Source organism: Hemibagrus wyckioides, linkage group LG16, assembly GCF_019097595.1.
Source record: "Hemibagrus wyckioides isolate EC202008001 linkage group LG16, SWU_Hwy_1.0, whole genome shotgun sequence".
NCBI classification, from domain to species: domain Eukaryota; kingdom Metazoa; phylum Chordata; class Actinopteri; order Siluriformes; family Bagridae; genus Hemibagrus; species Hemibagrus wyckioides.
Genome location: NC_080725.1, coordinates 20,503,504 through 20,521,219, shown reverse-complemented (window position 1 = coordinate 20,521,219; position 17,716 = coordinate 20,503,504). Strand labels below are relative to the sequence as shown.

Here is a 17,716-nt window from a genome sequence, read left to right as displayed (position 1 = left end):
GTTGTAGGAAGGAGATTTGGACAATAATACAATTCTATATATATATAATATAATTCTGTTAAACGTTGATTGGCATCTCAAATGGGTGCGAAAGGACGTGTTTGAGATTGTGCCCTGTGATGGACTGGTACTGTGTCCAGTGTGATAGATAGATAGATAGATAGATAGATAGATAGATAGATAGATAGATACATAGATACATAGATACACTATATTGCCAAAAGTATTTGCTCACCTGCCTTGACTCGCATATGAACTTAAGTGACATCCCATTCCTAATCCATAGGGTTCAATATGACGTCGGTCCACCCTTTGCAGCTATAACAGCTTCAACTCTTCTGGGAAGGCTGTCCACAAGGTTTAGGAGTGTGTTTATGGGAATTTTTGACCATTCTTCCAGAAGCGCATTTGTGAGGTCACACACTGATGTTGGACGAGAAGGCCTGGCTCTCAGTCTCCGCTCTAATTCATCCCAAAGGTGTTCTGTCGGGTTGAGGTCAGGACTCTGTGCAGGCCAGTCAAGTTCATCCACACCAGACTCTGTCATCCATGTCTTTATGGACCTTGCTTTGGTCACTGGTGCACAGTCATGTTGGAAGAGGAAGGGGCCAGCTCCAAACTGTTCCCACAAAGTTGGGAGCATGGAATTGTCCAAAATGTCTTGGTATGCTGAAGCATTCAGAGTTCCTTTCACTGGAACTAAGGGGCCAAGCCCAGCTCCTGAAAAACAACCCCACACCATAATCCCCCCTCCACCAAACTTTACACTTGGCACAATGCAGTCAGACAAGTACCGTTCTCCTGGCAACCGCCAAACCCAGACTCGTCCATCAGATTGCCAGATGGAGAAGCGCGATTCGTCACTCCAGAGAACGCGTCTCCACTGCTCTAGAGTCCAGTGGCGGCGTGCTTTACACCACTGCATCCGACGCTTTGCATTGCACTTGGTGATGTACGGCTTGGATGCAGCTGCTCGGCCATGGAAACCCATTCCATGAAGCTCTCTGCGCACTGTTCTTGAGCTAATCTGAAGGCCACATGAAGTTTGGAGGTCTGTAGCGATTGACTCTGCAGAAAGTTGGCGACCTCTTCGCACTATGCGCCTCAGCATCCGCTGACCCCGCTCCGTCAGTTTACATGGCCTACCACTTCGTGGCTGAGTTGCTGTCGTTCCCAAACACTTCCACGTTCTTATAATACAGCTGACAGTTGACTGTGGAATATTTAGGAGCGAGGAAATTTCAGGACTGGATTTGTTGCACAGGTGGCATCCTATCACAGTTCCACGCTGGAATTCACTGAGCTCCTGAGAGCGACCCATTCTTTCACAAATGTTTGTAAAAACAGTCTGCATGCCTAGGTGCTTGATTTTATACACCTGTGGACATGGAAGTGATTGGAACACCTGATTCTGATTATTTGGATGGGTGAGCGAATACTTTTGGCAATATAGTGTAGATGGGTGGGTAGATGGATGGATTGATGAATAGAGGGATGGATGGATGGATGGATGAATAGATGGATAGATGGATGGATGGGTAGATAAATGGATGGATGGATGGATGGATGGATGAAAGGATGGACGGACAGATAATATTTCAGAATCAACATGTACTATTCCACAGACCAAGAGCCACCAATTGTTCCTTGAGCTTAAGCTCCTCCTTTTTGTTCTCACCCTGGAATGATCTGGATAAAAATCGTCTGGTCTCATGTTCTAGTTCTTGATATCAGATATTTCTCTGATGCTGTAACTGCAGCTTACCTACAAACCCAGGAATGTGAATCTTATCAATGGGCAGGAATGCTTTAATGCTTTTCACCTGCACGTACACTTTGTCTACGAGTCACTCTGTATTACTCATCCGCTCTAAGATAAAACATGTACCTTTCAGTGTTTGGGGAACAGACAGAGCTGAATTGGTCAAATTCCTTTCCTGGAAGTGGTGTAAATGAAATAACTGACTGCTTACTGACTGAAATGCCACTGAAACTGGGTTTCCGAGACTACAGGTCTGGATGCTAGCCCAAGTGTCTACGGGCTGTTTGCTTTGAGTTTCGGTTTATGTTATGCTTGTGGTTTCTGTCTCTTTCTTCGCAGAATCCTGTCGCGTTCAGACGTGTCGAGGCAGATCGGGACTTCATGGAACAGAGTCAGAGGAAGAGTGGAAAGTCAAGTGGCCGTTCAGCAGAGCCTGATCTGGGAGGATGAAGGAGGAATGTGGGCGGCCCATGTCAGCTGCCTTGAAGTCTGCGCGACCAGTTTCAGGCTTCACTTCCTGCTCCGTGCCGTCTGTCATCACCTGTCAGGTAGGATAGGTGTTGCACCGAGCGCTGAGAGAGCACACACACACACACACACACACTGAGGTTATTCCTCAGACGGAGCACTCTCGCTACTGAGCTTGAAAGACGGACTGATGAATCTCTACAGGAGTTTTGGGTGTTTGCTGGAGACCTGGGTGGCTGAGGGTTACCCGGTTGAACGCTCAAGCTCAGCAGAGGCTTTGGAAAAAAAACTGGACCTGAACGGCAGCGACTCAGCGTCTGCAGACTCCCTGAGGCTCACAGGAGCCACTCTGAGGTCTGAATCTGAAGACTCTGGAGTGGAGCTGCCATCTGTGGTCAGCCCTTTAACCTCCCAGCACCATGTCCTGACCAAACAGGCTTCGCAGCTAGGAGAGGATGATTTACGACCCACATCTTCATCGCCGGCTCTTTCTCAGTGCTCGTCATCCTCCTCCTTCTCAGCGAGGGAAAGTGTTAAACTGCTTAAAGGAGGCGGAAAACCTTCGGAGACGACCGGGCTGAAGGTGGAGGAGGTGCTGCGGAGAACGGAGCCAGCCTGGAGGAGAAGCGTGGATGGTAGCCTGCGGCGTCGGTGTAACACTGCTTCAATATCCAGCAGATCTTCCACACCCTCCATACGCTCCAGAGTTGGAAGCATAGGTCCAGGAAGGCCTTACGTGCAGCCGGCTAATGAGCAAAGATCGTCAGAAACTCCGAGAGAAAGACACACACCACAGCAGCCTGCTGTCAGTCCCAGAGACCCAAAGGAGGTAATAATCATCTTTATTTATCTCGCATTTCACATACAACAATCAATAGATTGACAAAGAGTCAATCTAGAATTCTTGAAATTATAAATCTATGCAACTCGTCTTTTTCCACTACAGTGTTTTTTGTTTAGGTCTAAGGGGTTGAAAGAATGTGGCAAGAATATGGTTTATGATTTCTCAATGACTGATGGGAAAAACCTGTGGTAGGCTTCAGGAGATAAAATTAGATTTCTCAATCGTGAAATTCTGTTTTGTTGTAGCTGTAGATAATGAAGAAATGTCGCTGTAACTATAGCACAAGACACTATAGCTATGGTGAAAAGTCCATATTTACATTGGTTCTGTATAACTATTGCATCTTCGTGACTTAAAAACGTTGGAAGCTTAAACAAAAGGGTGTTCATGTAAAGCGAGTGAGTGTCACGTAAAAATGTAAGAGTTCTACAGGCTGTTTAATGAAAGTCTAGATCCAAATCCAGATCTTCATGCACTTGCTCTGAACACTGCATTGTTTAGCTGAGCAACGAAAAACATGTTCTGTTTTCTGCTGTAAGATTTACAAGGGGGCGGAGCCTAAAGAATGAACTGATAACAAACTGCACAGTCAGTCCAGCTGTGATTAAATCACATTACTGGAGAAATGGAAGAGACACACAAATGTCCGTTATGTTCGTTGTCCGTTGAACTTGTAGCTGTGGTGAAGACCTGAAGAAACATCAGACTGCAAAACCGTCTCTTGGCTACATCTGAGTTCCTTTAACAGCTTTAATGGGAAAAGTGCTTCGTGATCCATTTCAAAGTGAAATAAATCTTTGTGAGAAACTAAAACACGAAAGAAGAAACCGTTGAACTGTATAAAGAAGAGCAGAGAACAGATCAGATTCACAAACCTGGTGTAAGATCATATAATATCGTATCGTATCATATCATATCATAACATCGTATCACATCGTTTAGTATCATATCGTATTGTATCGTATAGTATCATATTGTACCGTACCGTATCATATCATATTGTATCATATTCTATTCTATTATATTGTATCGTATAGTATCATATCATATATCGTAGCATATTGCATTGTATCATATCGTATCATATCATATCATAATGTATCGTATCATATCGTATCGTATCATATCATATATCATATCATAACATATCGTATCATATCACATCGTATTGTATTGTATAGTATCATATCATATATTGTACCATATTGTATCATACCATATCAAATCATATTTTACTATATTGTATTATATCATATTGTATGGTATTATATCATATAGTATCATATCATATATCGTATCAAATATTTTTATCGTATGGTATCATATAGGATCATATTGTATCATATCATATCATAACGTATCGTATTGTAACGTATCATATCATATCATAACATATCGTATTGCCCCGTATCATATAGTATCATATCGTATTGTATTGTATAGTATCATATCATATATTGTACCATATTGGATCGGACCATATCAAATCATATTTTATTATATTGTATTATATCATATCATATTGTATAGTATTATATCATATAGTATTATAATCATATATAGGATCATATCATATTATATTGTATCATATTGTATATCACATCATATCGTATCATATATTTTTATCATATGGTATCATATAGGATCATATCGTATCATATCACATCGTATCAGATCGTATCGTATTGAATCATATCGTATATCATATCATATCGTATTGTATCATATATTGTATCATATCACGTCATATATCATATTGTATTATATTGTATCGTATTGTATCACATCGTATCATATCATATCGTATTGTATCATATCATAACTTATCGTATCATATCATAACGTATCATATCGTATCCAGTCACGTAGCTATGGGTGGACCTGTGAGTCAGCCCACCCAGTCAGTTGCTTGCTAAAGAAAAGATTGCTTTGACTACAGCGATTGCTGGATGCCTTTATACATGCCTTTGTCCGTATTAGGTTTTTGGTATATCGTACATCACATCATATCGTATCATATATTTTTATCGTATGGTATCATATCTGATCATATCGTATCATATCACATCGTATCAGATCGTATTGTATCATATCATATCATATCATATCATATCGTATTTTATCACATCGTATCATATATCGTATCACATCGTATCATATCATATCATATGGAGCATCTTTAGTTCTTCTTGTGAATAGATTATTCACATCGTTGTATAGCTAGAAAATGTCACTCACACATCATTCCATTCATAATACAGCTACGATCTGCATATGACTTCACATATCAGTTCATAATACAGCTACGATCTGAATATGAGTTCACATTTCATTCCAAATTTTATATTCATACCACAGCACTCTGTATAACTGAGTACAAAACTTCACTCTCCAGGATCGATGCTGCCTTCACATGCAATAGGGATTAGCATGAATTCCATTTTCCCGCTAGGAAGTTGCACTTGAACGAACCCTCAAGTCATAACGGCCGAGTGACGAGCATTCGTTGTGTTATGATGTCAAAATAAAAGTCAATGACAAAATAAAAGAAATATGTAAGAAAAACCTGGCGTGTTCCTTCTAAAAACAAAGCATGTGAACACGACGTACTCATAATTACCGCCTGAGAAGTAGGAAGTAGGATTGTTCCAATAGCACGTGCAGGCAGTGATGGATGATATACACAATGGCCATTACTCCTGACTCATATTTCCTCAAATTAATCAACTCCTAACAACAAAAATAACAACAAACCGTAGTCTCTTAGTCCCAAGCTTTACTTATAAGCTTAAATATTAGAAATAGAAGCTGAGGTTAAAGTTAGGTTTAATCTCACAGTATAGCTTAAAGATTTTATTCGTTCAGATTTAAGTTTAAATCCTGATTTAAGAATCAATATGACAAAAAATTAGAAAATTAGATTTTACGGATTTTATGATGACAGTATCAGAAGATTTTGACCTCATAGTCTACACAATTCTAGCTAGGTCTGAACATTTAGCAAAAATGTATTCTAATTATTGTAAGAAAATATCCTATAACAATTTTTTGATAATTAGCCATTAAGTCTATATGTTTTAATACACTATATACTATATATACTGTAGGACTTTTATCAGAACCCAAGCCGGATATAAAAGTACAAAAAGGCAGCTTATCTCGCTAAAGATTTTGTTTAGCAGCTATCGGGTTTCGCCTCACTGACCGTGAGCAATCAGAGAGAGATGAAGAAATGACGTGAGAACTCTCTCACATCTGAATCGTTTCAACAAATGAGCAGCAGTTTCACTAAGCTATTTTTTCTCTTATAAGCCCAGATAATGAGCTAATCACCTTACATACACGTCACTAAGGCGGTAAAGACATTCACAGTGTACAACTAGCATGACAATAAACATCTGTCCAAGAATTAGCTTTAATCCAAACACAGGTTTAACAGGTAACTAACCTGGTTAACAGGCGAAAAAGAAAACTAACCTGATAGAATTCAAATACTAGCTTCTTTCTTTAAAATTACACAACGTACAGGTACACTGCTACACACACACACACACTATTACATACAATTACCAATTAGCATTAACAGGCTAAAAACAAAACTAACCTGAGAGAAAAACAACTAATTCAAAAGCTAGCGTTATTAAAAATAGTCTAAAGCAAACAAGAGCCTTTATGATAAATGGGCTTAAACTAGCAAAACAACTAGCATTACAGTTACCAGATTGAAATACAAACTAGGATTAGATTGGATAGATCTTAGGTATTACACCCACCCACACACACACACACACACACACACACACACACACACACACACACACTGAATACTTTACTCCATCCACTCTCATCATTCTGCTCTACTCGAGCACTAGCAAGACAATAAACAGCTAATTCAAGAGCTAGCATTATTGAAAACAGGCTAAACTCATCAGCAGCCTTTATAGTAAATGGAATGCAACAAAAACTAGTATTACAATAAACAGGTTCAAATATAAACGAGGGTTAGATTAAATATACCTTAAATATTACACAGCGTACAGGTACTCTAGCATGACAACAAGCAGCTATCCATGAATTAGCTTTAGTCTTGTCAGTCGTAATATTAATTAACAATTAACATTAACAGGCTACAAAGAAAGCAAACCTGAGAAGAAAAACCGCTAAATCAAGAACAAGAAAAAAAAAGATTATAAAAGAATTAACATTAATCATGAGTCAGTTTTAACAGGTAACAGGATTAACATTAATTAACATTAACAGGCTAAAACAAGCTAATTTAAGAACTAGCATTAATGAAAACAGGCTTAAGCAAACGACAGCTTTTATATAAATAGGATACAGCACAAAGTAGCATTACGGCATATAAGCTAGCATTATATTGCATATATCTTGAATGTTACACAGTGTACAGGTGCACTAGCATGACACTAGCATTCACAGCTCTCCAAGAATTTGCTTTAATCCTAACACAGGCTTAACAGGTAACTAACCTGGTTAACAGGCTAAAAAGAAAACATACCTGACAGAAAAACAGCTAATTCAAGAACTAGCGTTATTGTTAACATTCTAAGCCAAAATGTAGCTTTAATGAAAAGAGGCTAAACAGTAGCCTTTATAGTTAATGGGCTAAAAAAAAAACTAGCATTACAGTTAACAGGTTGAATAGAAACTAGCATTAGATTGAATAGATCTTAAATATTACCCATTGTACACGTACATTAGCTTGACAATAAACAGAATATCCAAAATCCTAACAGAGGCTTTTAACAATTAACATTTACAAGCTAAAAAAATAACCGTCAAGAACTAGCATTAATGTAAACAGTCTAATCTGAACAGTAACCTTTATAGTAAATAGGCTACAAAAAAAGCTAGCATTATCATAAAGAGGTTCAAATATAAACTAGCATGATATTGTATAGATTTTATATGACACATCTACACACCCACACACACACCCACACACACTCCTGTGTGAAACCTTTAACACAGTCACGTTCGTCATTCTGGTGTTCCTCACCGTGGTCAGTGTGAACCAGTCAGATCAGGTGTGTTAAGCTCAGCTGGAACAGAGCCAGAAGGAAGCGGATCAGCAGGAATGTGGAGGCAGTGCAGGATGTGTCTCAATAGCAGCGTTTTAGGTAGTGGTGCACGTGAGGGGAAGCTTCAGATACGAATGCTAATGCTAAATATGGAATTCTGATTTATTTATCTGGATAGAACAGCAGAGCAGACTTGGGCCTAGTCATACTTCTGGACATTTCTGGATAAAACGTATCCCAAAACATTAAAGTGACCAGGCTAGCTCAGGAACTAGCATCGGAGTAAACACTGAATCACAAACACGCTAAAATATAAAGTGTCTAATAGTAAACAAAGCAAAACACAAGCTAGCTTTATAGTAAAACTGCTAACTCTTAAAATGGTGTTAAGTAAATTAGAATGATAGTAAATTAGGCTAGCTCAAAAAACAAAAACTAGCATTACATTAATTAACTATTAACATTAACAGGCTAACACAAGCTAATTTAAGAACTAGCATTAATGAAAGCAGGCTAATAGAAAACAACAGGCTTATAGTGAATGCGCTAAAACAAACCCTAGCATTATAGTACACAGGCTAAATTATAAACTAGCATTAGATTGTATGGATCTTGAATACTGTGTTTATTCTATTTTTATTCTTCCAGCCAGAATTATTTTAGTAAAACAAGTTGAAGAAGATCGACTTGTACTTTGAACGAATGTGTGAATTATTTTAAATATTTTTAACAGAACTAGAAAGAGTACCTGAAGAATTTAATAATAGACAATAACTTATTAATTGTGTGTGTGTGTGTGTGTTAGAAGTCTGCATGTGACACTGGACCTGAGTGGGATCATCTGCCTCCTGGGTTTCTGTACCTGGAGCAAATGTGCCGGATGCTGGAAGAGATCGCCAGGCTGCAGAGGGAGAACCAGAAGCTGCAGCAGGTGATGACGAAGAGCCGAGACGAGACGGAAGAGACGGAGATGAAGGTGAGAGGCTCGGGTTGTTAAACAAGCTGTTTATTAGCTTTGAACAGGATTGTTTTTTAATTCAGTTCAATCCAGTTATATTTGTATAGTGCTTTTAACAACGGACATTGTCTCGAAGCAGCTTTACAGAACATAAGTGCAAAAAGTCCTAGATGTTAGACAAAACCATCCCTAGTGAGCAAGCCTGAGGTGACTGTGGTGAGGAAAACTCCCTTAGATGGTATGAGGAGGAAACATTGAGAGGAACCAGACTCAAAAAGGGAACCTCATCCTCATTTGGGTGACACCAGAGAGTGTGATTATGAACATTTGAATTATGAATAATGACCTTTCTGCAGTCATGTACAGTCAGTTGTGTGATGCAGATACAGCATTTGTAGAACGCTAGTGTGTGAATACCCAAATCCTCACGAAGCACAATCCAGCTGGAACTGGTTCATCTCTGGATCCTCGCAGGGTTGGCCTCTTCTCACTGAAGTTCTACTTTACTGATTTTACTGTTTTTAAGTAGAACCACTTTAGAACCTGGATTATACATGAATTCTTGTCCATTTTGTATCCACAGCAACGAACTCTGCTGATAGCAATGCAGTGGGTTTAATGTCTAACTAAAGCAAGGGATGCAGCAGCGCTTTACTTCTTTTAGCCTGTTTAGTCTAGTTCCCTCAAGTGAGAAAACTCAGGAACTAGCACAACAGCAAGCCAAGTAAAACACAAGCTAACTTTAACTAACAAGCTAATTAGTGTTAAAGAAAGCAGGCTAGCACTGAAAATTGAACTAGCATCATAATATACATGCTATGTTATCAAGTAAACATGCAAACTAGCATCAGAGTTAACAGGTTCAACTCAAGAATTAGCACTGTAATAATTACGCTTACACAAAATGAAAGCTTTAAAGTTATAAACATTTCACATTCATCATTGTAAAACGGGAAATTTTACAACGCTAAATGTGAAATGCAGTTGAACAAAATATAAAGCCTCATTGTAATAAACTCAAGAGCTAGTAAATATGAAAATAAACACGAGTTAGCATTAGAAGTAAACAGTCTTAACAAGTAACATTAACACTAATTAGTGTTATTATAAAATCAACAACCCCTGCCTTTCGCCCTATGTGCGCTGGGATAGGCTCCAGCAGACCCCCGTGACCCTAATTAGGAATAAGCGGGTATGGATGGATGGAAGGATGGATAAAATCAACATTATTTTAGAGAAAGACAGCTAATTCAAGAAAAGTCGCAACACCAAGAAACCGGACTATAAATTCTTCTAACCAAAAGACTTTCCTGTCGTGTTACAAAGCCCTGAATCTGGAGACTCCTTTCATAAACGTTAATAAATACACAATCTCAAAACAGAACAAAACTCACTATACAGTGACAGCAAAAGGTAGTTTTTCTTGGTTAACTCTTTTTTTCAGTAAACTGGTGGAATGGAAAGGGACTTATGGGACATTTTCAATCATCCATCCATCCATTTTCTATACCCGCTTTATTTCTAATTAGGGTCACGGGGATCTGCTGGAGAAATACTTCTAAAACACTACAAAGTCCTGAGTGTCTACACACACAATCATCAACATAGACAGGAGCAAACTCCTTTTTTTTTCTAGAGTTAAATAGCCAGACTGTCTCTGTTAGGCAAGTGTATGAGCTTTCACTATAGAAACAACAACACGATAAACCCGGGATTTGCAATGCTGTTATTAAACTACTTTCTGAGATTCGACAGCGCTGTGGTATAATATCCCATTATATTGGGAGTTGCAGTTTCCTAGCTTTTCTCCTGAGCGTTTAGACCGCATAAACACCGCACCACCTTAATAACTCTACCCTAAATCTGCATCCCAGCTGATCTAACACCTCGACAAATTATCACCTCATTACCAGTTACCGCCTGTGTACAGCACAACTACAGTATCATTATGCATAATTATATCGTCTTAAGCCTCTCTGAATCTCATGAGCCGGTGACGTCGTAGCCTTTTCAGACATTTTTCTCGCCTGTGATTCTTTCTTGTGTAATCTCAGGGAGATTTTTTTTTTTTTTTTAAAAAACCTCATCAGCTGCTAAGAAACGTGGCTAAACAATTCGGAATGACCCGAGTTCAAATCCAGCGGAGACACAGGAGGGCAGTTCTGCTGAACAAAAGCACATACTTGCGTTGAATAAGTCCTTTGATTCGTCTGTACTGTATTTATGTTAACTAAAGACTTAATGAGACGTTTGGGAAACCTGCAACGGATTTGTTTGTCATCGGCTGTCAGATTGTTTGTGTTATTATATTGTGCAGTGTTTCAGTATTTAGGTTATGCTGACCGGTATTTGACTTGTGTTCGCGTGTCTGCTCTTTAACATTGTTTATATTTTTACCTGATTATGATTTGTGTAGTTTTTATATTTGACTTAACCTACATAATACGTTGTTACATATGAGTAGTATTTAGACAAACACAGTTTTCAGTTTGTGTATTATGTATTATTCAATTTTGCTAATCTTAAACACTTAAACAGAAATGTATGCATGTATATATATATATATATATATATATATATATACACTATATTGCCAAAAGTATTCGCTCACCTGCCTTGACTCGCATATGAACTTAAGTGACATCCCATTCCTAATCCATAGGGTTCAATATGAAGTCGGTCCACCCTTTGCAGCTATAACAGCTTCAACTCTTCTGGGAAGGCTGTCCACAAGGTTTAGGAGTGTGTTTATGGGAATTTTTGACCATTCTTCCAGAAGCGCATTTGTGAGGTCACACACTGATGTTGGACGAGAAGGCCTGGCTCTCAGTCTCCGCTCTAATTCATCCCAAAGGTGTTCTGTCGGGTTGAGGTCAGGACTCTGTGCAGGCCAGTCAAGTTCATCCACACCAGACTCTGTCATCCATGTCTTTATGGACCTTGCTTTGGTCACTGGTGCACAGTCATGTTGGAAGAGGAAGGGGCCAGCTCCAAACTGTTCCCACAAAGTTGGGAGCATGGAATTGTCCAAAATGTCTTGGTATGCTGAAGCATTCAGAGTTCCTTTCACTGGAACTAAGGGGCCAAGCCCAGCTCCTGAAAAACAACCCCACACCATAATCCCCCCTCCACCAAACTTTACACTTGGCACAATGCAGTCAGACAAGTACCGTTCTCCTGGCAACCGCCAAACCCAGACTCGTCCATCAGATTGCCAGATGGAGAAGCGCGATTCCTCACTCCAGAGAACGCGTCTCCACTGCTCTAGAGTCCAGTGGCGGCGTGCTTTACACCACTGCATCCGACGCTTTGCATTGCACTTGGTGATGTATGGCTTGGATGCAGCTGCCCGGCCATGGAAACCCATTCCATGAAGCTCTCTGCGCACTGTTCTTGAGCTAATCTGAAGGCCACATGAAGTTTGGAGGTCTGTAGTGATTGACTCTGCAGAAAGTTGGTGACCTCTTCGCTCCGTCAGTTTACGTGGCCTACCACTTCGTGGCTGAGTTGCTGTCGTTCCCAAACACTTCCACGTTCTTATAATACAGCTGACAGTTGACTGTGGAATATTTAGGAGCAAGGAAATTTCACGACTGGATTTGTTGCACAGGTGGCATCCTATCACAGTTCCACACTGGAATTCACTGAGCTCCTGAGAGCGACCCATTCTTTCACAAATGTTTGTAAAAACAGTCTGCATGCCTAGGTGCTTGATTTTATACACCTGTGGCCATGGAAGTAATTGGAACACCTGATTCTGATTATTTGGATGGGTGAGCGAATACTTTTGGCAATATAGTGTATATATATATATATCTATATATGTTAGTATTGTAGCAATTATATCTACTAAATTTTTACTATCATATATTCCACTATCCTATACTGTACTATAATATAATTTGCTATACTATATATCAGCTTTGGAGTGTATTAGAGCAAAACTAAGTGGACTTCTGTGTTAGTCTTGACCACCCTGACCTAAACAGTACCTATTGTATCTACTATACTACTACTACTACTACTCATGACGATCAAGACGAACACCAGGAGTGCACTTAGTTTTGTTATATCACTCTCAAAAACTGAGATCTGAGCCTCACCTTTCTAAAATATTCCACCCAAACATCTTTTTTTTTTACACATTCCCTGAATTTAGAACATTCTCTGAATACACGCTGTTCGTCAAGACGATCTAGAAGAACACAGGAGCGCATTTAGTTCTGAGCCTCTCGTTTCCAATATATTTCACTTTAAATCATATACAGGTTTCTTCTTCTTCTTTCGGCTTTTCCCTTCAGGGGTCTCCACGGCGAATCGTCTCTCTCCACCTATCCCTATCTTCTGCATCCTCAACACTTCACACCCACTAGCTTCATATTCTCATTTATTCCATCCATATACCTCCTCTTTGGCCTTCCTCTTTGCCTCCTGCCTGGCAGCTCCATGTCCAACATTCTCCTACCAATATACTCACTCTCCCTCCTCTGAACATGTCCAAACCATCTTAATCTGACCTCCCTAACTTCATCCAACATGAGGTGTCTGATGTACTTAATCCTGTCCAACCGTGTCCCTCCCAAAGAGAACCTCAACATCTTCAGCTCTGCCACCTCCAGCTCTGACTCTTGTCTCTTCCTCAGTGACACTGTCTCTAACCTATACAGCATGGCCGGTCTCACCACTGTCTTGTACACCTTCCCCTTGATTCTCACTGATATTTTTCCATCACACATCATATACAGGTTTGGGATGCATAAATGTAAACATTTACTAGTTGATTTCAGTCAAGTTACATATGGAAACCCACAACTATGAATGAAAACACTTCTATTTTTATCTACTATGCTATTCTATACACCATACCATATGATATTATAGCATTTGTGTTAGCGTTTTTATTTATGTCCTGTTTGTTTTAGCGTGTTATGTCTGTAGTGTGTGTGTGTTATGTCTGCAGTGTGTGTGTGTTATGTCTGATGTCTGCAGTGTTTAGTTTCTTTAATATTCATGTTCATTGAAACTCTTTGCAGGCTGTCTGCACGAAGAACACTCATTCCGACTCCACAGTCGGTGAGAAGCTGGACTTCCGGGATGCCAAAGTTCAACCAGGACTTCCCTCTGAAGCGTTCCGTCGAAGGAGCGTGTCTGATACGTGGACTTTTATCGGACGGCGAAGTAAATATAAAAATAAGCAGTATAAATCCGTCAAATTACAAAAAAAACATTTTTAATCGTGTTATAGATACAGTAGTGTTGCATTTTTTTATGATTTTTGTCTAACAGCAAGTAGTAAAAGTAAAAATAAAATCAATATAGTTTCATGGACTAGGTTGTGAGTTCACCTACTTAGATCTGTCTCTCCAAACCCATAATTAAACCAGTAATTAAATAGAATTAAGCTAATCTTTTCAGTAAGACTGATGGATTTATGAGGTTGTGGATTTACCCGGTTGTGTGTTTGTCTCATGTAGGTAAATCTAAAGCCCCTCGAGCTGAGCACTTCCCATCTACAGACATTTTACTGGAAGAGCCTGAATCCCCACAGTCGGTAAGAGGAAAGTTAATTAATGGAAGGGAAAAAAAAAAATAAAAGCTCAAACTGGTTTGGTGTGTGTTGCGATATTGCTGTATACCAACATGTTGTAACGTGAGTGTGTTTACTGCGACATACTGAAACTTTTGCCTGGACGACTTGTTTCGTTATTGGAGGCTCGATAACAATTCTAAGAAGATACTAGAAATTTGCATTTCTTTGGAAATAAATCGAGGAAATGTTTAATATCCTGAATATATATAAAAATAAGGGGAAAATGTGAGCAAAAATGTCAGAAATTTAATCTTATAATAGGAAATAGATTTATCTTGATTTGTAAATTAATAGATTTAACTAGATTAACTAGATTTAACTATATTTAAGATATATGGGTTTTTTTTTTTTATAATGTTTGTATAAAAGGTTAGGGTCATATTTTCATTAATATTCTGATGGATTTAATTTACACAAATTTTTAGCAATTAAAATTGAACCGAAATTTTGATGGACTGAAATTCTGAAATTTATTTCAATATTTCTAAGATTTAATAATCTCTCCAAAATGTTTACAGATAATATACACATCACAACGATGAATGTTATATACATTTAGAAAACTATGAAAAATAGAAGATGACAATAAAAGTCTCCGGATTTTGGATTTTTACAATAGATTGTGAAGCATATAGTAAAACATACATCATGTACAAATATGCAAATCTTTCCAGCGAAGCTTGGCTGTTTGCCTTGCGAGATTAGCGTGTCACTCAAATGAATGTACTGTATAGCTTTGTGTGTCATAACGATTGTTGTTCAAGCACTGTTTATGTGTTTGCTCATCCAGCCGGTTGAAACGGAGCAGCGGAAGGCGAGTAACAGCCTGAAACTGAAGATTAGCTCACTCAGATGGAATGAGAAGTCTAAAGAAGCCAAGAGCAGCAGCAGGTGAGATTTTGGCACACCCAAAGATATCCGTTGACGTGCGTTATTGGACCTCGTCTGAGCTAATTTAGTGCTTAAAAAGCTCGTATTGGTGCATTTGGCAGACACCCTTATCCATAGCAAATTACATTTTATCCAACTTAGTAATTGAGGGTTAAGGGCCTTGCTGAGGGGCACAACAGTGGCAGCTTGGTGGTCCTGGGATTCAGACTCACAACCTTCTGATCAGTAGTCCAACACCTTAACTACTAAGCTACCACATTTTATTTTGGGTTTTAGCCCAAATTATGATCTGCCAATTGTCTAAAATGTTTTTTAAACGCCATTATAAGGGATTTTTATACATCAGAGGAGCACATCATTTTATTTTAGATACATGAAATCCTAAATCCTTGGATTTCGAAGGGGTCCCATGTGGTGATCAAGAGCTAAACCTGATTATTTACCTTGTAATATCATATTGTTTCCCCTGTAATTACATATTAATATTTATCCATTTCTAGTTACATTTTTCATGCCGTAGAACATCCGACCAAACATATTTTTCATGTTACCAAGCAATCGAAAGGTGTAAATTCTTCTGTCCTGAAAAATTACTGACCTCTAAAGTGCTGACACTATGGACTTCTTTCATATCATTTCATATATTTTCATATCATTTTCTATCTTAAACATAGAAACATTTTATTTAATATTAATACGTCTTCATTTTATTTATTATTAATACAAAACAAGTCCATGTCTAGCTGTTGTCATTGAACGAGTGCTTTATAGCTGCTATGGACAATTCTATAGAATCTCTAGTAATTTTATAGAATGCTGTAGAAAACAATTTTTACCATCACATTTTTTATCAGAATAAAAAAATTCTAGTGTTATGGCATTTAATATGTTATAAAATAATTATATATTATATTAAATAATATGTAATAATGTTAGAAAATAATGATTATATTATATTATATTATATTATATTATATTATATTATATTATATTATATTATATTATATTATATATAAAATTTTGCATTTTGATGAGTTTTTCTCTGGTTTCTGTTTTTTTCTGAAGCCTGGAAAAAGAGAAAAAGAGGACATTTGGACAGTTGCTCAAGAACAGAAGAAAGACCACACGAATCTGACTGGCTGCTCGGACCTGAACGTGACAAAAGAAGTAGCAAAATAATAAATGGACACAATGCAATGTGGACAATCTTCACATCTTCCATCAGCTTGCCATTTTTATATATGGAACACAAACGATTGAAGATTTATCTTGCCTAAATCTTGCTTACATACATCTTCTTTTTATTTTCATCAGGCTGAATATATGATTTTAATTATTTTTGGTTTTTGTAGCCAAGGCGAAATAGTTCCCAACACATCTCATTGCAATGAAATCATGGTGGGTGGAGATTATGCGGATAGTTATAACATTTCCAGCTAATTCTAACCTCTTTATAATTTCGAGAAATCCAGGCCTGGATGTGACCGATGTAATTGAGCTGTAAAGACGTGGTGCACATCTAAAAGGTTTTTCTGGATAATGTTGAGATTGCAACATGTTTTTTTGGGTAAGGTTTCAAACCAGGGTGGGGTCGGGATGACTTAGTACTACGCACTAATCTGTTTATTTCAACATTACATTAATATAAACCTAAATAATTAAGCCTTACCTAAGCTTGCCAGTATTTTAATGGATATTAATAATGCATGCTAGATGCATTAAGATAAACAAAGCACTTACAGTGTTGTAGGCATTTTACTGTACACTGGTGTACACTCTCACTAAAGAGTAGGTCTTTTAATTTTTTTTTTATAAAATAATCTTTAACCTTAAAACAAAAACTCAGGTAGGTTAAAGAAGCACTCTCAGGATTTTGACTATATTGCAGTGTGTGTGTTGGTGGTGTTTTATATTTTTCGATCGTTATAACTTTTATATTATGTGCTGCTAAATTATTAAAAACAAAAGAGATCTCGGTCTCTTGCCTCGTATTGTAATTTGTGCAATGTGGAACAGATGTACAGTGTAAAGCTCTTATGGTTGTATATACTCTTGTTTATAAAAGCCATTTTGTCTAAGATTTTTTGTTTTCGATTGTGTTTTTCTCACATGAAACCCGTCTGATCCCCGGTTTTCAAGTCCAGACGAAGCAAACAGCTTT

At 38.1% G+C, this 17,716-nt stretch overlaps 1 protein-coding gene across 2 annotated transcripts; it reads left to right on the top strand.

Moving 5' to 3' along the window:
- The first annotated feature begins 1,860 nt into the window (after positions 1 to 1,860).
- Positions 1,861 to 17,603, top strand: si:dkey-106l3.7 (uncharacterized). 2 transcript variants are annotated; one of them, XM_058411838.1, is made up of 7 exons: positions 1,861 to 2,013; positions 2,102 to 3,059; positions 8,922 to 9,092; positions 14,108 to 14,252; positions 14,549 to 14,625; positions 15,455 to 15,555; positions 16,621 to 17,603. In XM_058411838.1, exons 2-7 carry the CDS (start codon positions 2,421 to 2,423, stop codon positions 16,688 to 16,690), a joined length of 1,203 nt encoding a protein of 400 aa, XP_058267821.1. In that variant the 5' UTR covers positions 1,861 to 2,013; positions 2,102 to 2,420; the 3' UTR covers positions 16,691 to 17,603. The 2 variants fall into 2 exon arrangements, with proteins under 2 accessions (XP_058267821.1, XP_058267818.1); XM_058411835.1 differs by having other exon boundaries at positions 1,880 to 3,059.
- The last annotated feature ends 113 nt before the right edge of the window (positions 17,604 to 17,716 follow it).